Source organism: Heterodontus francisci, chromosome 11 (assembly GCF_036365525.1).
Source record: "Heterodontus francisci isolate sHetFra1 chromosome 11, sHetFra1.hap1, whole genome shotgun sequence".
NCBI classification, from domain to species: domain Eukaryota; kingdom Metazoa; phylum Chordata; class Chondrichthyes; order Heterodontiformes; family Heterodontidae; genus Heterodontus; species Heterodontus francisci.
The window spans coordinates 88,838,351-88,860,610 of NC_090381.1; the positions used below are offsets into that span (position 1 = coordinate 88,838,351).

The 22,260-nt window shown below is 42.1% G+C and overlaps 1 protein-coding gene across 6 annotated transcripts in view; it reads left to right on the plus strand.

The window, feature by feature from the left end:
• anos1b (anosmin 1b) overlaps positions 1 to 22,260 on the plus strand; it is a 238,847-nt gene that overhangs the window by 194,387 nt on the left and 22,200 nt on the right. For 4 of the 6 annotated variants that reach the window (XM_068042439.1, XM_068042436.1, XM_068042437.1 and 1 more), the window contains 5 exons: positions 1,371 to 1,576; positions 6,150 to 6,329; positions 14,446 to 14,581; positions 15,754 to 15,909; positions 21,433 to 21,527. In XM_068042439.1, the coding sequence (XP_067898540.1) occupies positions 1,371 to 1,576; positions 6,150 to 6,329; positions 14,446 to 14,581; positions 15,754 to 15,909; positions 21,433 to 21,527 (773 nt within the window). The remainder of the gene's footprint in view (positions 1 to 1,370; positions 1,577 to 6,149; positions 6,330 to 14,445; positions 14,582 to 15,753; positions 15,910 to 21,432; positions 21,528 to 22,260) is intronic. The other 2 variants (XM_068042438.1, XM_068042440.1) reach the window with 2 other exon arrangements.

Genomic DNA, 22,260 nt, shown 5'->3' on the forward strand with positions numbered 1-22,260 from the left:
TGCAAACTCATCCCCATGAATTTAAATTAGTATTGTCTGTAGCCAGTAATCTACCCTGAGGACATTTAAATAGAATACTATTGAGGGCTTATATGTATGTTTACTTTTAGATTGTTCTGTGCACTGGCTTGTAAACTCATTGCAGGTCAGTAATTTATTGCAATATACAAAATCTTGCCTCATGAAGAGAGAAAGAAGTATCATAAAATAGCATAGTCAAGCTCATCACTGTAATAATAAGGTGTCACTGTAATTATTACTCTAATTGTGTGAATGGGCCAATACCTTATAAATAATAATCATTTGTGAATCATAATCCTCACCTTTATGTTTGTAATTCAATATTTTATGATTCCTTGCATGTATTTTTGCACCACATATAAAATGGCCTGTCACATTTACTCCTTCTGGTCAACTTTTTTTGTGAAGAATTGAAGCTAAGGGAGTGAGATTGGTCTATGCCAGCAGTGTGAAACGGGCTTATAGCGAGTCAGCAACCGATTTTTCACCATTCCTGATCTTCTTTTCACTGAAGTTCACAGAAGAATAATTCAGACTCTTTTTGGAGGCTTGTTTCCTAACCTCGCTGTCACTTTTATTTGGTTTGAAATTAAAAATCTTTGCAATACTTTCCAAGTCAATGAAAAATAAAAACGGGCACAGTGTATAACACTCTGCTGATTCGCTACGAGCCTGTTTCTTACTGCTGGTGTGGACCAGTTTCACCCTATAATGTTTTATGGCATCACAATGTCTGCATAAGAAATCACAGAATGAAAAATAATCCATCAAACCTGCTTCTTTCATAGACTGTGAACAATCTACTGCATTATGGATCAAAATGATCAATCTAGACTATTATGGATTGTACTCAAGAAATTAAAACTTCTCTCCAACTCTCCCAAAAATTCCAGAAAAACTTCACCAGGCTTGCATGTTCTTTATTCAGAGCTAACCAATTGCACAGAGAAACCATCATCTTCCAGGCAATACTTGATCCTTTTGGTCTACCATGTCACAAAGGAGCAGTGTTACGATATTGTTCAGGTTCTACTGTCACAAGACTGGAAATGGTAGAAATAACTCAAATAATTCACTTTTTTCATTTTAATTAGAAATTTTACAGGAGAGTTTGATAGCAATGACAGCATCTGTCATTAAAATTACTGTGTTATAGGTATCCTTTCCTTTCAACCAACATGGCTGGTAATCTCAAGTGTTAGGTGGAATTTAAATGCAGTGTCTTGGGACTTCTAGGTCAGGGGTTTTGTGATATTTTGTACACAAACAAATATCATTGAATCCTTTCATTTGATTGCTTTCTCCATGTGGCTTTTTCTTAATTCTCCATTATTTAATATTTCTTACAGATCCCTCACCACCTGGTGCACCGAGGAATTTGTGGAAAGGCAACTTCACTGCAAGGAACAACGGTGTTTTCAGTCTTATAATTCACTGGGATCCACCCCAAGAGGAAGATCTGTTTATTCACCATTACAGAATTTACTGGAGTCAATGGGTTTCTAGGAAAACTGTTTTTCTCACAAAGAAGGAAAACTGGAAGATAATTGAAGGAGTAAGTTTTAAATTGGGTCTAAAGTGGCTGTGCCTTTTTGTGCTTCAAGCCCTGGTGTAGTAATGGAAAATCCTTTCCAAGAAAGCTTTTTTATAGTATCTCTATGTCTGTCCAGGAAACGCTAAGCGCTGCACTTGGCATTTTCTTGCTTAATGGCAGTGAACTGTGGACAAGGTTGCAGTAAGTATATTGTAGTATGCTTTGATCTGCTTTTTCCCTTCCATCATTTGAATGCAAGGTCAGAGCTCTATCCTGCTAAAGGCCGACCATAGAAAATCTGCTGGCTTCATTCATCAAGGTGGACAAAAGTGATGAATGAATGTTTTTGGCATGAAACAATGCCTCAGGTATACAGATGATTCATAACTGAAAAGCACTTGCCTACAATTTTCTCAGCAATGCCAGCTTTAATAGGACAACAAATCCCTTTTGTACACTAAATAAATGCCAGTTGTTGTAGCATGCTTGAGGTTTGTGTGATTCGATTGTGTCACAAATTAGTGAAGAAACACAGTGACTAGCACTCTGCATGGGAAAGGACAGCTTAGGCAACTCAGACCTGAATTAAAACAGAAGCTGTGATGTTTACACACTGTTATCAAATGGCAGAGGCTGAAGTTGACTGGCAGATGATTGTTCAAATTACCAGTTTGGAAAGCTCAATTTTAATGGTAAGTTTGTAATGGCAGAGACCAAACTGCTCACAATAAAGGACAAGACGAATAGGTAGTAAAAGCATGTTAGAGAATCAGAATCACAGTGAAGAAAAATTAAAGGAAAGTAAGATACAATTACAGACTCAATGACAAAGATTGCCAGTAAATTTGACGAAAGAGAAATTCAGACAGCAAAAATGAAGATTAGTAAAATAAATAGTAACAGTACCAGGGAGGGAGATCTGAGGATAGAACCAAAATTAGTGTGTGTGAGTTGTAATAAAAGTTGTAAGAAAGCACAACCCTTCCTGAATAATAAAGTTGTAAAGGGACATTCTGGACATTCAAATTGGAGCATACTGCAGACCTCCTTCTCACCCATCCAGCCACTGAAAGTGTGCTTTCAACACCCTGATTGTCCTCTTGATCGCCAGCTGCTATTTGGGGCACTCTAAGATCATTAGACATGAGAGCGGGGGTTATGCTTTGTCCTGCAGAAGCCATCTGTGGATCTGATTCTATTATCTGAGGAGGTCAGAGAGGGTTGAGTGACAAAGGATGAAGGCATCATTGCAACTTCTTGCATATTGGGCATTGGCATAATGGATACTTTGATTACTGTTGCACACTATCTGGAGATTGAGTGAATGAAATCCTTCCTGTTGAGATAGCTGAGTGGGTGTTCTGCAGGCACTCTCAATGCAGATGTATGTGCCATTGATTACTAGTACTAGAATGAATATACTCAACAAATTTTCACAATAATGTGTGATTAGTGTTTTGTTCTATCCTCCCTTGTATGTACAATACATACTTAAAATTGAGCAGACTGTAGAAACTGGCAATGGGAATAGCTCTGCTTGCCTTTTTTAATTAAAACTGTAATGAAATACTGGGGGGAATTTTATGCTTCCCCGTGGCAGTTTGGAGGCGCGGAGAGCATAAAATCGGGTGCGATGGTGACGTGGGTGAGGGGGGGATGGTTGCCATCACCATCCCGCCTCCGCCAAAATTTAGTCTGGTGTAGGAAGACCTGTGAACAGTCTTCCCACCTCACCACCAATTGAGGCCCATAACTGGTCAATTAACCCCCAATTAAGGCCACTTCCCACCGCAGCCGCAATTAGCTATATGGCAGGCGGCCCTGTCGCCGCATGGGAAGCACGGCACAGAAAAACGTGCGGACTGCTTCGCGGCTCCAGGGTGGGGGAGGGGGGGTTGCCTGTATGAAAGACTTGGCATCAGGAAGGGGGTGGGGGTGGCCCGCTGAGGGCCACCCTCCTGTCCTTGCTGTTGACCCCCTTCTCCCTCCCACCGTGACCCCCACCCCACGAGATTCCTCCCGCTCTAACCTACTGGAGGTCAGACTTCAGCAACATTCCTTGGCTTCTGGTACGTGCACATCCAGCAGCAGCCACCGACTCCGCAGTGGCGCTGCAGCTGTCGGCCCCTGATTGGTTGGCAGCTCTCCAAGGGCGAGACTTTCAGCGACATGTTCCTAGATCCTGTGAAAAGCCCACTGCTGTCCACTTAGGTGCCTGATTGGCACTAAATTTGGCAGGCCTTCGAGAGATGAGGCAACATGGGATCTCGGCGTTGCTTTTTCCAGAGTTCAGTTCAGAGTAGGTTAACTAGACTAATACCTGGAATGGACGGGTTATCTTATGAGGAAAGGTTGGACAGACTAGGCTTGTATCTGCTGGAGTTTAGAAGAGTAAGAGGTGATTTGATTGAAACATGTAAGATTCTGAGGGGTCTTGACAGGGTGGATGTGGAAAAGATGTTTCCTCTTGTGGGAGAATCTAGAACCAGGGGTCACTGTTTAAAAATAAGGGGTCGCCCATTTAAGACAGAGATGAGGAGAAATTATTTCTCTCAGAGGGTCGTGAGTCTTTGGAATTCTCTTCCTCAAAAGGCGGTGAAAGTAGAGTCTTTGAATATTTTTAAGGCAGAGGTAGATAGATTCTTGATAAGCAAGGAGGTGAAAGGTTATTGGGGATAGGCAGGAATGTGGAATTCAGGTTACAATCAGATCAGCCATGATCTTATTGAATGGTGGAGCAGGCTCGAGTGGCCTATTCCTGCTCCTAATTCGTATGTTCCTATGTTCAGAATAAAATTCCCCCACTGGATTGCCCAGTGTCATCAAACAAAATGTGCACCCTTTTTAGAGGGGCATAACTAATAGAAAACTTCAACAAAATTGAAGGAAGCTCACAAGTTAAATCATTACTGCTCAAACTGGGTTCTGCAGACCCCTGGGGGTCTGTAGAGACTTTCTAGGTGGTCTGCGAGTAAGCGATTGAGCAGCAGCCGGAAGTGAGCTTGGTGCGAACTGGGAGGCAGCAGCAGAGTGTGGCTGTCACATGTACAGCACAGAGTGGGCTGGCTGTCTCACCAAGGAGGGAAGCGCGCATGGAGGATCACTGAGAGCGCAGGAGGATCACCAGACAGAGCTGCAGTTCACAAGGCTGGTGGTAGGTGCCGGGTGAGTTTTTCTTATTCTCTCACGGGATGTGAGTGTCACTGGCTAGGACAGCATTTATTGCCCATCCCTAATTGCCTTTGAGAAGGTGATGGTGAGCTGCCTTCTTGAACCACTACAGTCCATCTGGTGTAGGTACACCCACAGTGCTGTTAGGTAAGGAGTTCCAGGATTTTGACCCAGCGACAATAAAGGAATGGCGGTATATTTCCAAATCAGGGTAGTGAGTGACTTAGAGAGGAACTTGCAGGTAGTGGTGTTCCCGTGTGCCTGCTGCCCTTGTCCTTCGACGCAGTAGAGGTCGCAGTTTAGGAATGTGCTGTCGAAATAAGAGTTCAGCCTTATTCAAGAGAGGGAGTTTTATAAATTGTTACGACCAGGTGAGAAAGGTGTCTAGGGGTCCCTTGCAGCCTTCAGCCTTACTGTAACAGGGTTTTATTTTTAAACACATTGTGTTTTTAGCTCCCCCTTGGTGAATCTTTATTCACACTTTCCAATTATAAGGTAAAGAAATGACACAAACAGGTTTTCTTAGGTTGAAAGAAGATAGGTGAAATTTATTAAACTTAAATTCTAATTTTGTTAATGCTTATGGATACACGACGCACCCATGCTAGCATGCATACACGATACACACATGCAGATAGGGACAGAAAAGAGCAGAAGAAAAAAGTAAGTGGAAAGGTTTGAGACAATATCTGAAGAGTTGTTATGGTTCTTGGAGCTCACTATAGAGTCCTTGCTTCTTGGTAATTCTTGCTTTTCGTTGGAGCCCAGTATTCTTCTTAAACTTTGTTCATTGTAGGAGACTTTTCTCTCTTGGGGTTCATGTTTCTTCAATGGATTCCGAAGCTGGTGAGAAAGAGATGGGAGCAGACAGGAGAGAAATGTTCTTAATCTAGGAACCAGGAGCTGTCTGTCTTTAAACACTGTTTCTCCAATTTAAAACTCTCAGTTCAACCCTGCAACAGCCAGTTAGTCATGTAACTAAACTGGTCTGACCATGTCTATTCTGTGTGTTGGGAGCAGGGACTGGTCCTTTGTTCGTGTCTGCTACGATACAAAAAATGTCCTTCTGGCCAGGCCTGGCAGTTCCTTGTATCAGGCCTTCTGTTCTTCCCAGTAACAATTTGAAGTTTAATGTCCATGTGGCGAAATTAATGTGCCTCATTCTTGGCAGGTGGGGGCATCCATGACAAAATATTTAAGTAGGCACACCCATCTCTGATAACTGTAAGTAAATACCTGTTTTCTTCAAAGCATTATTAAAAGACTCTACATGAAGCACTTTATATTATGAGCATATATAGTATTATAATTTAGATGGGGGGAGTCGATGATTACGAATGCATTTGAAAAGGCATCCTTCAACCAAAGAAGGTTGAGAACCATTGACTTAAATGATATTTACCTTCTCTACTATGCACTCCAGTCCCTGCCGTACCTACCAGTTGTGGAAGGCCTCAAGCATACCAGCAAACACTGCATGCACCTGCTGCAGGGCCACCCAGGCATGGACGAGACCACAGAAGAGAGGCAGGCAGCCAGAAGGACCACCAACACGGACCATGTCCAACCTGGATCTGTGGATGGTCACCTTGGTCAGGCACAGGTGCAGACCCATGAGGAAGTTATCCGATTTGTCTACCCCTATTCCTACCCCTACCCCCCCACTCCACACTAGGTGGCCAAGCATCAGGAGCGTGGAATGGCTGTGTGTGTGATGATGGAGCCAGTTCCAGAAAGCATATTTGCAACCATATTTTTATGTAACCACGGAAACCAATAAAATGCTTCTTGATCTTTCAAAGGCCCTTCAGAGCAATTACTCTTAAAGTATTCCTACTGCACCATCAAAAGGCTTCAGAAATCCTCAGCTGCACATCTGGTTAAAAGATAAACATATGAGAATAATTTGCAGGATCACATAGCTATCAGTTACTGGAATGGTGTTTTCACGCCTGTTGTAATGCTGTTTGACCTGTGTCAGCTAAAATAGTTGAAATGTTACGGTTAAGTCTGATATCTGGTACAATAGCTCTGTTAAACTGAGGGAGAGTTCAAACAACACAAAAATCAGATAATTTCAAATTACTGGATAAAAAAGTCTGTTTCGGTCAAATTATACATAATTGTTCAAAAGAAAACCTAATCAATGCCATACCTGGTGGTAGCCTGCGAGTGCAGCAGTACGGCTCTATGCCACAGAGTGGTAGATGGGGCCTTACGCATGTGATCTTTCACACACAGTTAACTGTCGCAGGCGAGGTATCTCGAGGGGTAAGTAGAGAGAGAATCAGCCATATTTTTTGGCGCATCTCCTAGAAGTAGTTCAAAGCTTGTTGGAGCTGATATGTGATACTGGAAGAAACTAATAAGTTATTTCCTGCTGCCTCAACAACAAAGAAATGAATGGGATAAAGCCCTTCTGAGTATCATTATAATCATAAATTAGGGAAAGCCTAGTTTTCAGAATATTGCTGCAGGTCACAGTCAACAGTTTAGAATCTCGGATATTGTCCTCTTGTAATTAAAGTTTTCCCTCAGTGGTCCTTGATAACTATTCCAGATCGGTTTATTGGAAGCTTGCTTCTCCATATCGTCTTTCGGAGCATGGTTGGTATTTTCTTATTTTGACTAAGGTATAATTGAGAGATCAGTTATAGGTGAATGAGTTGTTTTCATTAACTGCCATGACACAGATCAATTTTGTTTTGGCTATTTTAGTCTTCATATTTTGAACAGATGTTCAACACTAGTTTCTTGAAACAAGTGGGTCATTCTTGAGTGTTAACTAGCTAACTAGCATTATATGCAAAACTATTTCCTTTTTATGTTTGTTTTATTTGGACAGTATTCAACTTCATTCTATTTCCTTGCAGAGCCTCAGGAGGTTATAGATGATGCAGTGAGCTTTAAATTTCATGTTTAATTTTGTACTCAATCATATAGAATTGGCATAGCTGATACAATCAATACTTGTGTTAGATAATTGTTTGGCATTGTGCTTAGTCTGATTACTGGCTAATTAATATATTAAAACCCTGCTGCTTTGCAGATTCAAGTGGAATAAAGATGACAAAGAGACCATCTTAAAGCAATTTGCTTTCAGGAATAATACATTGGATAATTTGAGGAAATCCCTCATAGTAGTCCATGAATGACAGCCATGGCTAAACATGCCCAAACTCAAACAAAGCACATATGTGGTAGGCTTAATTGCAGAGCATTCCATAATAATTTGATCTACAACATCCAGGTTGGTGGTTCTGTGAAACTCAAGTCAATGGAGTTCATTCCCTGGCGACTTACAGCAAGAAACCAGTTAACTAGTTTCTTCCAGAATCTTACATATTTTGTAAGATGTTTCTGTTAAGTTTCTTTTCGATTAACTTACTGAATGAATAATTTTAAGCGATTGTCGATCGCAATATTTAACGTCATGACACTTATCCACCTACTCTGCAAGGCATAAACTCATAGGGTCATTTACAGCACAGAAGGAGGCCATTCAGCCCATCGAGTCCAGCCGGCTCTCCGTGGATCAGTCCAGTCAGTCCCACTCCCTCACTCAATCCCCATAGCCCTGCAAGCCTCTTTATGTCTTCCTGTATTCTGGTGCAGTCTTGCTAATTATTATCTATGTACCCCAACTTGGTATCATTTGCAACTTTTGACACCATACCTCCAATTTCTGAATCCAAATCATTTCTGTATATGATAAGCAACCGTAGTCCCAGCACACAACCCTGCAGACACTATTTCCCACATCCTGCCAGTCTGAGCAACTACCCTATGTTTTCTGTTTCATAGCTATTTTCCAATCCATCTGCTATCTGTTCACTAACTGAGGTGGGGCGGTGACGTAGTGGTATTGTCACTGGACTAGTAACTCAGAGACCCAACATATTGCTCTGGGGACATGGGTTCATATCCAACCACAGCAGAAGGTGGAATTTGAATTCAATTAATAAATCTGAAATTAAAAGCTAGTCTAATGATGGCCATGAAACCATGGAAGGACATCTGCTGTCCTTACCTGGTCTGGCCGACATGTGACTGCAGACTCCAGCAATGTGGTTGACTCTTACATGCCCTCTTAAATGGTCTAGCAAGCCACTCAGTTGTATCTAACCGCTACGAAGTCAATTAAAAAAGAATGAAACCAGACGGACGACCCAGCATCGACCTAGGCACCGGAAACGACAGTGGAAAACCCAGCCCGGTCAACCCTGCAAAGTCCTCCTTACTAACATCTGGGGGCTTGTGCCAAAGTTGGGACAGCTGTCCCACAGACTAGTCAAGCATCAGCCTGACATAATCATACTCATGGAATCATACCTGACAGACAATGTCTCAGACACTGCATTCACCATCCCAGGGTATGTTCTGTCCCACTGGCAGGACAGACCCAGCAGAGGTAGCGGCACAGTGGTATACAGTCGGGAGGGAGTTGCCCTGGGAGTCCTCAACATCAACTTTGGACCCCATGAAGTCTCATGGCATCAGATCAAACATGGACAAGGAAACCTCCTGCTGATTACCACCTACTGCCCTCCCTCAGCTGATGAGTCAGTACTCCTCCATATTGAACACCACTTGGAGGAAGCACTGAGGGTGGCCAGGGGACATCAATGTTCATCACCAAGAGTGGCTTGGTAGCACCACTACTGACTGAGCTGGTCGAGTCCGAAAGCACATAGCTGCTAGACTGGATATGCGGCAGGTGGTGAGGGGAAAAACATACTTGACCTCATCACACCAATCTGCCTGCCGCAGATGCTTCTGTCCATTATAGTATTGGTAGGAGTGACCACCGCACAGTCCTTCTGGAGACGAAGTCCCGCCTTCACATTGAGGAAACCCTCCATCGTGTTGTGTGGCACTACCACCGTGCTAAATGGGATAGATTTCGAACAGATCTAGCAATGCAAAACTGGGTATCCATGAGGCGCTGTGGGCCAACAGCAGCAGCAGAATTGTACTCAACCACAATCTGTAACCTCATGACCCGCCATATCCCCCACTCTACCATTACCATCAAGCCAGGAGACCAACCCTGGTTCAATGAAGAGTGCAGGAGGGCATGCCAGGAGCAGCACCAGGCATACCTCAAAATGAGATGTCAACCTGGTGAAGCTACAACACAGGACTATCTGTGTGCCAAACTGCATAAGCAGTATGCAATAGACAGAGCTAAGCGACCCCATAACCAACGGATCAGATCTGAGCTCTGCCGTCCTGCCACATCCAGCCGTGAATGATAGTGGACAATTAAACAACTAACTGGAGGAGGTGGCACTACAGATATCCCCATCCTGAATGATGGGGGAGCTCAGCACATCAGTGCGAAAGATAAGACTGAAGCATTTGCAACAATCTTCAGCCAGAAGTGCCGAGTTGATGATGAATCTCGACCTCCTCTGGAAGTCCCCAGCATCACAGATGCCAGACTTCAGCCAATTCGATTCACTCTGTGTGATATCAAGAAACGACTGAACGCTATGGGCCTCGACAATATTCCGGCAATGGTACTGAAGACCTGTGCTCCAGAACCTGCCGCGCCCCTCGCCAAGCTGTTCCACACAGCTACAACACTGGCATCTGCCCTGCAATGTGGAAAATTGCCCAGGTATGTCCTGTACACAAAAAGCAGGACAAGTCCAATTACCGCCCCATCTGCCTACTCTCAATCGTCAGTAAAGTGATGGAAGGTGTCATCAACAGTGCCATCAAGTGGCACTTGCTTAGCAATAATCTGTTCAGTGACGCTCAGTTTGGGTTCCACTAGGGCCGACTGCCCTTGACATCAAGGCAGCATTTGACCAAGTATGGCATCAAGGAGCCCTAACAAAATTGAAGTCAATGGGAATCAGGGGGAAAACTCTCTGCTGGTATGAGTCATATCTACCGCAAAGGAAGATGGTTGTGGTTGTTGGAAGTCAATCATCTGAGCTCCAGGACATCACTGCAGGAGTTCCTCAGGGTAGTGTCCGAGGCCCAACCATCTTCAGCTGCTTCATCAATGACCTTCCTTCAATCATAAGGTCAGAAGTGGGGATGTTCGCTGATGATTGCACAATGTTCAGCACCATTCGCAACTCCTCAGATACTGAAGCACTCCGTGTAGAAATGCAGCAAGACCTGGACAATATCCAGGCTTGGGCTGATAAGTGGCAAGTAACATTTGTGCCACACAAGTGCCAGACAATGACCATCTCCAACAAGAGAGAATCTAACCATCTCCCCTTGACATTCAATGGCATTACCATCGCTGAATCCCCCACTATCAACATCCTAGGGGCTACCATTGACCAGAAACTGAACTGAAGCAGCCATATAAATACCGTGGCTACAAGAGCAGGTCAGAGGTTAGGAATCCTGCGGCGAGTAACTCACCTCCTGACTCCCCAGCGCCTGTCCACCATCTACAAAGCACAAATCAGGAATGGAATGGAATACTCTCCACTTGCCTAGATGGGTGCAGCTCCAACAACACTCAAGAAGCTCAACACCATCCAGGACAAAGCAGCCCGCTTGATTGGCACAAACATTCATTTCCTCTACCACCGACGCACAGTGGCTGCAGTATGCCCCATCTACAAGATGCACTGCAGCAACGCACCAAGGCTCTTTAGACAGCACCTTCCAAACCCACGACCTCTACCAACTAGAAGGACAAGGGCAGCAAATGCATGGGAACACCACCACCTGCAACTTCCCTTCCAGGTCACACATCATCCAGACTTGGAACTATATCGCCATTCTTTCACTGTCACTAGGACAAAATCTTGGAACCCCCTTCCTAACAGCACTGTGGGTGTACCTACCTCCCATGGACTGCAGCGGTTCAAGAAGGCAGCTCACCACCACCTTCTCAAGGGCAATTAGGGATGGGCAATAAATGCTGGCCTGGCCTGCGATGCCCACATCCCATGGATGAATAAAAACAAACTGCGCATGCTCTGACCGTCACTGCCAGTCCTGTATTATCTAGGTTTCCATTATCCCTATTCCATCTGTTTCCTCACTTCTAATTACTACTTCCAGTTCTCCAGTTTTGTTGCTGATGCCCTGTACATTGCTCTGAAGGCAATTTGATATGCTCCTATTTTCATTACTCCTGCTTTATTTTAACAGGTATTTTGTTAAGGCTTCTTATTAACTTTTCTGTTCCCTGAGTTTTTATGTTATCTTTATCTCTTTTTGTACTCTGAACTTTGCTCTCATCCTTTTTTTATGTTTAGATTATTATTATTTCCACCCAAACCATTTCCCCCTTTTTTAATTTAAAGTTCATTCTCCAGTCCTATTGATTCTTTCTGTTAGGCCCTTGGTCCCATTCCAGTTCAGGTGCAACCGAGCAGTACAGCTCCTTCCTGTCTCAGAACTTGTGCCAGTGCCCCATGAACTGGAAATTCGTGTTCCCAGTTTTTCTTTTCTCACTGACAATTCTTTCAGCCATGAATTCACTATCCTGATCTATGCAAATTGGCATAGGGCCTGGATAGTAATCTGGAGATTACCACCCTTGAGATCCTACATTTTAATTTAGCTCCTAGCTGCTGATACTCCTTTAGTAGCACATTTTCCCGAAGAAGGGTCACTGACCCGAAACGTTAACTCTGCTTCTCTTTCCACAGTTGCTGCCAGACCTGCTGAGTGGTTCCAGCATTTCTTGTTTTTATTGCACATTTTCCCTGTTCGTTCCTATGTTGTTGGCTCCAATATGGACCATGACAATTGGTTCTACCCCTCCTTGTTCCAGGTTCCTTTCAAGCCACATGAAAATATTCCTTATCCTGGCACCAAATATGCAACACACTCGATTACAACTGCAGAGAATACCTTCTCTCTCACTAAATTAAAAGCAAAATACTGCAGATGCTGGAAATCTGAAATAAAAACAGAATGTGTTCGAAATATTCAGCAGGTCAGACAGCATCTGAGGAGAAAGAAACAGAGTTAACATTTTGGACCTGAAACGTTAACTCTGCTTCTCTCTCCACAGATGCTGCCTGACCTGCTGAGTATTTCCAGCACTTTCTGTCTTTATTACCTTCTCTCGTCCTGATTATTGAAACCCCCTTTTTATTCCGCTCCAACCCTTGAATTGCCTCTTTCTCCACGCTGCCTCAGTTCACATTTTGGCTATCCTCCCGGCAGTCTACTTTCTTGACCCGACAGATAGCGAGTACATTATATCAGTTGGATAGAATCAATTTCTGCAGATTCCTCCGCCAGAATCCCTCTACTCTGATGACTGTCAGTCACACATTCTTCTTCCTGTACCTGTTACTCCCTATGTGGTGTAACTGTGTTCTGGAGGAAACTATTCGGGTATTCCGCCCTGTCCCTTGTGTGTTGAGTATTTCTAACTTGCATGGCACCTCAATGACTCTGAACCAGAGTGCCTGAAGACATAGACATTTCCCACAAATGATCATCTGTGGCAGTCTCAATGTCCAGAAATTCCTACATTTTGCAGTCCTAGTACACTGCTTGACCTGCCTTTATACACTTTATGTATTTATTTAATGTACAGCAGTTATTTATTTATCTATTTCTAGTGTAACTGATTCACCTTTAATACAGAATTGTGATTAACATTTAATTTTATTTCTTTTCTGTTTCTTATTGAATTATTTATTTGCCACTGCTAGGTATGTTTTTGCCCTTGTCTCTTATTTATTCATCCTTTTTTATTCCAAAGTTAAGTAGCCCCTTAATCTATTATATACAGTTAAATATTAAAGTACAAATAAAGAATTGAACACTTAGCTGTTATCCCTCGAGATCTGTCGTTCCTTCCTCTGCATCAGCTATTATGATAACTTTTCAGATTCTTCCCTACATTTGATTCAATGCTGCCACCATTCCAATTCCCCTGCGCTAATGGATTGTTTTAGAATCACAGAATCATACAGCACAGAAGGAGGCCATTCGTCCCATCATGTCTGTGCCAGCTCTTTGCAAGAGCGATCCAATTAGTCCCACTCCCCTGCCCTTTCCCCATTGCCCTGCAAATTGTTCCCCTTCTAGTATCTATCTAATTCCCTTTTGAAATTACTATTGAATCTTCTTCCTCCACTGGCAGACTTGGAATTCAAAGTTTTGATCATGTTGTACTTAACTGTAGCCAGTCTATTGAATCTGTATTTAGTCAGAATTGTACTGCTTTAATAGAGGCATTTTTTGACATTAAATAACATACTTCAGAAAAACAATAAGCTCACAGCTGACAAAAGCAGATGATTCTGTCACAAGTCCAATGTGAGTTCCACCTTTTCAATATAATGAAATTTCAGAGGTATGGCCATTGATACATTGACAACATACTAACTTATGATTTAAAAGCATCTGGAATTCGAGAAGATGAACTTTGTACACTAATCTTTGAGCATTGGTCTGTGCTACCATGCAGAATTGAATTGTCTGAATGGCAGAAGGATGTGGAGAGGCTGAGAAGCAGATTAAATGTGATGCAAAGGGATCTGCTTTTCACATTTGACCCTAACGCAGCTCCTTTTGAATCAGTCTTTGAGCATATTGAGGGTTGCCTTTACTGTCTGGTTTATCCCACCATCCCAACTGGGATTCAGCAGAAATACAAGTCCAGGTCCTGTTAGAATCCAGAAACTTGGCAACATTCAGGAAATTTCCTTTATATTAGTAGAGATAACATTACGAACAGTTTATAAACTTGCATTTACACATTTCTTTTATAGGTAAAGGACGAAGTTGAGATCGAAGGTCTGCAGCCAAACACAGAATATCTGGTACAAATGCAGGCAGTGGCCAACTGGGGACAAAAACGCTTAAAAAGCAGCAAAGCTCTGTTTTTTTTTAATACCCCTTCCATAGGTAAGAGTAATGAAACCATTTCTGCTATTAATACCACCCGTAGATTAGAACAATTAAATGATTTCTTCTATTAGTAACATTCATAGATTAGAGCACTGAAGCTCTTTCTGCTTTTCTCGAATGCTCCTAATACAGCTTGAATAAATGTTAAAAGTGGGCTTCAATTAACATGACCTTTTTTTTCCCTATCTCCTCCTCTGTGGGCAAATGTGTCTTTATTCAATCCTTCCCCAATCTTATGCACAGATAGAGTGTTTGAGAACGGAAACTCACCAGTTCGCTGGCAGAAAATCAGAAATCCAAGTTTTTCTACGGGGCAATGCAATAGTATTCCAATGCATGGTATCACAGAGTCACAAAATGCTGCAAAATTTGGCACGATCAAGCCACCCCCTGTTCCTTACTGATGTGCTTCATGCCTGTTAATAATAACTGTTTTAGATATCAAGTGACATTGAATGTGAACTTGTGGCAGACTGCACATCCCTTCATAGATGTATATAGCTATTTATAAATACAGATGCACTGCACCTATGATGTGATGAAGCAAACAGTTTAGGTACTGTCCTACTGTCTTTTACTTGTCAGAGCCAGAAAGTATAATTGTAATGTACACATTTGGTTTTGATAAATGTGTGATGAATTTACATTTAGTGGCCTGTAATTGTTATGACATTTGGCATTGTAACACTGGTTGAAGCATGAAAAGTTCTTGAGTCTGAAACATCTGGTTTAAGTGTGAGGAATGGAGCTTGAACCCAAGGAAAGGAAATGTGGCTGAGAGCGTACAAAGAGATTTGAACTGTGCCAGTCACATTGTCTGATCTGGTGCGCAGGTCAAACATTTATGTCTGGGGGTCTTGTAAATATGCTGCCTGGGGGATGAGGGAAGAGAATGTTTACAACACTTTGAAGTTTAGTTGAAATAAATGACAGTAGAACTTTATACCACATCAAGAATTTGCATTACATAAATATATACAATGGAAAATTTTTAATGACATTCTTACAGTGTATCTGAGACAAAAATGATCAATTATCAATTTTAAACCATTTTCCAGCAGTTACTATGTTTTACATTTTATCCAAATATTTCAAGTTCTTGTGTAGACCAAAGTTTGGGAGGGGGAATGGGAAGAAAAATTGTTCTTGACTAGAGTTCCTTTATCTAGACATCCAATCAAATCACGCTAGCACTACAGATGAAGTGTCCAATGAACTTCCATCTATTGATGAGATGTTTGACATTCGAAGTCTGGAGGCAGCAGTCCCCTATTTCCATGGCAACCAGCTGCAAGTTAAAGTACACTGGAAAAAAGCAGAAGAAGGTAAGACAGTCAACTAAGTTTCTGCTATCATGAGCTCTTGCAATGTAGTCCACAGAAGCAGAATTTGTATTTGTTTTATGTAACTTAACTCACATTACTTTACCACCTTATACCTGAAACTTTAGAGACAGATCGTACTTGAGTATTCACTTTAATTGGAATGATTATTTTGCATGTTTAACAAATGGCTCAAACTAGGTTTGTGTAATTTAAATGTGAAGGTCTCAGAAGCCTTGCAACTGAGAAGTAGTTTAGTTTTATACAAAGATAGAGATGTGACAGAATGCCATGTATACTGTCTGAAAGTTCCTATTCTTGGTATTTATGAATCCTTTGTGTGGAAAGTCCTATTGAAAGGGAAATATGGTCTTCAGGTCTCCTAAATGGCTTCAAAATCAGTACACTTACTACTGCACTTACCATCCCATGTTTCCAGTTTTGTGCTTTACAGCTGATAGCTGGACAGAGCCTGGGAGCAGATGTTTTGTAACGTTCTACTTCAATATTATTATAGATCAGGACAGAGCATTATGAGCAGCACTGTTCACTCATTTATGATGTCATGAGCAGAATTTTATGATCTTGCAGCAAGAAAGATTGAACTAGAATTTGTTACGACCAGGTGAGGAAGGGGTCTCAGGCTCCCCTCTCGTCCTTTCTCTGTTTTGGCCATAACAGGGTTTATTCTTTTAACACAGTAATTTTAGCTTACCACCTCAGTGAGCTCTTGCTCACTGTTCCTTGAATATAATTACAAATGAACCAATCAGACAGATTTTCTTCGGTTAAACAAGAAAGATGTAAGTTTATTAACCTTTTCACTCTAAACCAGTTAAAATTACTAAAATACACAATGCTCATATGCATACGAGAGGCACACATACACACAAATAGATACAGAGGGGAAGAGAGAGTCGGGAGGTTGAAGTAAAGTTGGGAACAAATGTAATGCAAATACTAGGTTGTAATGTCCTTAATTGAAGTTAAAGTCTTGGAGTCCTCGCTGGGGCCATGTGCACAGTTTCAGGCTTGCTTCTCTGGTTCCAGAAGGCCGAAGGGAGATTTCAATTGTCTTCTTGGTGGTCACCTGTAAAGTTCTGTAGTCTTGAGGTTTAGAAGCTGAAACCGTGGTTTCCCTGGGACTTTGCTAGTGTGAGAGAGAGGGAGATCTTTCTCTTCAAGTTCAGTTGCAGTCTCTTTTGCTTCTCTCTGAGGCACAATTCAAAAACCCCAATGTTACACCAGCAGGTACCATCTTTGTTTGAAACAGCAATTCTTGGAAGGTTGTTGGAATTTCAGAGTCCATTGGACATGCTCGGTGGGCAATGGTTTGGCTCTTACAAAGTCAAAGGGGTGTTGATGTCTTTTGATTACCCCTATTGACAAAACCAATCTCGCTAATTGAATCAGGGAGCACTCCCATTGTTCCAGCTAGACTGGTACTTTACTTCTGTCTCTCAGCCAGCCTTTGTCTTCTCAAAATGCAAATGTGCTTGGCCATTGTTTTAACTGTTCAGTTCTGTTTTTGTAAAAGTTATTTGCCAGTAAAAGTTTCAAGCAGTGTTCCATATGACGAAATTAATAGTTTCATTTGGCATGTGTAGTTTCCATCACACCTCCGCATCACGCCAAATGAAATGCGATAATGGGGAGCATCTCATAATAAATTAGAAAGAAGAGAAAATACAGGAAAACACGCATGCATTTCTCTCATTCGTTCTCATCCACTCAGAAATCTTAAAAATTGTTTCAGCCTGCCTTTTTTCTGTAGTAGTAGTAGTGCTGATTTAAACAATCCTTTTTCCTTGAGTTGAGTCTGGAATGGTTAGGTGTTGCCTGGTGGATTTAAAGTTTCTTTAGTATCCACCTGTAATAAGTTGGGAATGGGCATTCCCAATAAACATGTGATTTTGGGGAGGTTTGATGTTTGCTCATCTCCATAATTGTCGAGGGTGCCTTTGTTCCTGTTGGGGTCTGCAGGGAGATGGCTGGATTTAATTAGCTCTGGTTTTGAGCTCTGATCATGGGAGTCTGCAGTCGGTGGATCCACTCTGACCTCACTTTCAGTGCTCTGGTGAGTCATGCAAATGTTGTTGACTTTAGGGCATTGTTGGTTCCCTTTTCTCCTGACTGTGGTGGAGGATATTTTGCTAATCTCCCCTATGTCCTCTGGGACATACCTGCTTACAGGTATTAGTCCAGATTCCACTGCACTCCCCTGTGGCACTTTGACTAGGTGAGGCATCACCCTCACTGTTTCTCTGCCCTCTTTGGGGACTTTCTTTGTCCCTGCAGGTTTCTGCAAATACTGTTAGCAGCCCTGGTAGAATGATTCTGTTGTCTGCATTTACGTTGGAGGATGTGGGGTCTAATTTTTCCAACATTTCGGGGTTGGCTGACTGGACCATAGGCGTTTTCATTTGGGAATTCTCCTGGACCTCTTTTAAGCTGTCGTCTTTGTCCTTTTTGTCCCCTTCCTCTCTAACTCTCTGCTACGCCTCTGCCTGTCTGTCCCCTTTTGTTCTCGACAGAGGTCCCTCCCAATTCACCAGCCCTTTGCTGGAGGGTCCTCCAAATCCTGGTACAGGAATTAGGGGTGCAGATTTCACCACAGGTTGGGGTTTCCCCTCAACTTGGCACATGTGGCCAAGTTCTACAGTACTCCACGACATCCTTATGATGTTTTGGCCAATCAAACTGCTGTCTTATGCGGGCTTTGGTTTTTCATATATCAACATGTACAGCCATTGTCAATTCGTGGGCCGTTTTTAATATTTCTCTCTGGTACCTCTGCAGCACCACAAACTGGTGAAGCACTGTCCGCTCTTTGTCCTCAGGTCTGTGAGGAGAACTCTACTTCCTCATCAGTACCTCATTCTTCACATTGTAGCAATCAGGGGCTCTCTCCGCTTCAATTTTAGTTTGGGCAGCTTGTGCTAACTTTCTTAATACTGGGTCGGCTCACTGAGCCTCAAATGGGAAAAATTCATTTAATCCATTCCCTGGATCTTCTAACTTTCCAAAGAAAGTTTCAGACAGACAGACAGCATGGTTATCTGCCTGCAGTGCCAATTCAGTCTCCTCTGGGGGAGCTGGTTTGGCCATGGCTTGAGTAACTACACATTCAGGGGAACTGCAGGGCACTGTCTCCTACCACTGCCCTGTCTCTCTGACCTTCTTTGGTCTCTCTTTCACTACTGGGGAAGCTACCACCTTCGCCCCCTCCAGATCATCACCTAGCAGCAGGTCAAACCCGTCCACAGGCAAACTAGGGACAATCCCTACGGTCACCGGTCCCGAAACTAGGTCACACTCCAAGTGCACCCAATGTAAAGGTACGGGTGTGCACCGCCCTGCAGTACCATTCACCACCATTCTGGTATTTACTGCACTCTCTGGGGGAAAGGTCAGGCATTTTCCCAGCAAAAGGGATCTAGTGGCCCCTGTATCCCTGAGTATGACTATGGGCTTGCTTTCCACACTTGAGGGGTATGGGGTTACTCTCCCTTCAGCTACAAAATCCTGATAACCTTCAGGGATTTTATTAAATTTTCCTGCACCCGCAGCGGTATGTTTTCTGGGTCTTACTGCTGCTGCAGTTAAAGCCACAGCCTGCTCTGCTGCGCTTTCCATCAGGGTCCCTTCTCCTGCACCGAGTGGGTGTGCCCTGATTAACCCTACAGGCTTTCCCCATAGTTTCCAGCAGGGTCCAGGAGTTTTTGGTGGCATCCCATTGTAGAAATGACACAGTGATAAGAGTAGATTGCTCTCCCTACAACATGGTATCCCAGATGATTCACATATTAGTTCTGGTTCATAGGAAACATGGGTTTATGGTGGAACTAAATGAAGAGTGTAGCCCAAATCATAGCACTAAGTGTATGGAAAACATCTGCTCCCAGGCTAACTCTAGCCCCCAGTTCTAAAGAATATGAGAGACTAACAGGCCCATACTGTGATATTTAAATCATAATCTTTCTAACACTTGCATGCCAGTTCAGTAGATTATGATTTGAAATATGCAATATGAATGAGAAGAGTAGTTTAATGACTTGTAAACAGTTTATGTTGGGGGGGGAGAAGAAACAAATATCCAAATAGATGATGAGAAATCAGCCTGATTCAGCAGCTTAAATAAAAGCAAAATACTGCAGATGCTGGAAATCTGAAATTAAAACAGAAAGTGCTGGAAACACTCAGCAGGTCTGGCAGCATCTGTGGAGAGAGAAACAGAGTTAACGTTTCAGGTCTGTGACCTTTCAGCAGTTCTGAAGAAAGGTCACAGACTTGTAACTTTGACTCTGTTTCTCCCTTCACAGATGTTGACTGAGCAGCTTCATTAGAACCTGATGTTATGGTGTGTCCAAAATGTTGATGGATCATTCTTTCCCCAAATAGATGCTCCCTCTGCAAAGGAAGGTAAATATTCCAGAGTTCTTTTCATAACAATTTTTCCCCAAGGTCTGCAGTTAAATAACAGTTTTCTCTGTCAAAAGGATTGAATACTGGGATTGCAACCCACAGAAAGAGTATTAACTTTGCAATTGTTGTACTTTTCAGCTAGAGAAACAATATGGTAGAGCATATATTAGGAATTCAGCTGCAGAGGTCAGTGCATCCTATCCAATTTTCAATCATTCAGCTTCCAAATTGCCAATATATGCTCCCATTGCAGGAACCTCTGCATTGGAGTTCTAATTTGTAAAATTCACCAATATAGCTAAAATATTCAGTGTGGAATGACATGAAATTTCAATTTAAAAGATTCACTATTATCCTGAATCAGGACTGAAACATAGGCTGTGTTTGTAACAGAGGAATATTTACTGTTGGGCAGCCTGCCAATGGTAAAGATGTCTTCAAAACCATGTAAATTACAGTAACACATGGCTATAATGTTCTTCTGGAATGTCAAAAGGGTTAACAATCCTGCCAAGTAATATACAATTTTAGCTCATTTTAGTGAATTGGGCCCTAAAGTGGTATTATTACAAGACTCCGATTTAACATCAAAAGAGGCTCCAAGATGAATAATGTCTTTATGCTTCCTCTTTTGTATCAGTGCAGTGTGGCTTCCAATGTGCATCAGTGCAAATATGGTAAGGAAAATCAGCAGTCAGATCAGCAACTTGATTCTTGACACCACCTTAAAGGCAACAGCAGAGATCACCCAGGTAGCCTCACATTTCTTGTGTGAAGCCACAATTTTTTTTTAAATGGGCATTTTTTGAACTTACTTTTTGAATTCTTTTAATGCTAGTGGGCAGTATTGTTTCCTAACATAAGAAGATTAACCGAGTAGGAAATGAAGCACTGCGCATGCACATCAGCACGAATGCATAGAACTGCTTTGTTGGTGTGCTGAGTGCAGTGTGCAGCCAACAGTGTAAGCTGTACATTATACTCTTCTGGCACCCAGCTGAGACCAGCATGATCCCCCCTTAAAAAGACAGGATGAAGCAGGTTCTGGATTTTTGTGTGTATGTGAGTGTTATATGTAGAATTTTTCCTTGGTTCCTCCAGAAAATCTTAAGGATCAAGATATCTACCTATTAACATGGATACCAGAATCCTGTGCCAAGTACAATTCACAAATACAGCAACATGCAACTGTCAAGGTCAGAAAAGCATCCACTTGGTTTCTAAGTAATGTATAGATAAACAGACAACGAATAAATAGATTTGTTTTATTTCTTGCATATGAATGTTCTAATTAAAAACACATTACCTTTTCAGTGTTTCTCCTCACAGTTTAAATGATTTGGTTTTGCAATGCTGATCTCCAGACATTTCATTTCTTTAAAAACAAACTTTTGGAACCACTAAACATTTCAAAGGAGTCTATGTTTTCCAAAGTTTCTGATCAGCTGAATGATTCACTTTCCATTTACTCAAATTCTGTTTATTTTGCAGTAGCAAACAAATGAATGGTTTGTTAATAATTAGAACAGAAAATGCTGGAAAACACCAGCAGGTCAGGCATCATCTGTATAAAGAGAAACAGAGTTAATGTAATTTAACAAAATGTTCTATCTGCGCAGAGCATTTTAGAAAGAACCTTGAACCATGACATTGGATGTTGTATAAAACAGTCATATAATTTTGTTCCTCTAGTCTATGTTCTCCACTGACGTGTTCCCTGCCAGTAAAGCTGGAATGAGAATTGGTTTAATTTCAGTTTCTTCCCTGTTTGAAATTAGGACAAATTTAGCTTCTTGCTTGTATACAGACTGTGACAATTGGAAATTGCACTGTGATATTTAATACAATTTTCTGTCACTACTTGAACTAAAAGCTATTTCATATAGAAGTCTTTGGCAAATGTATGAATAGCATTAAAAAAGACATCTA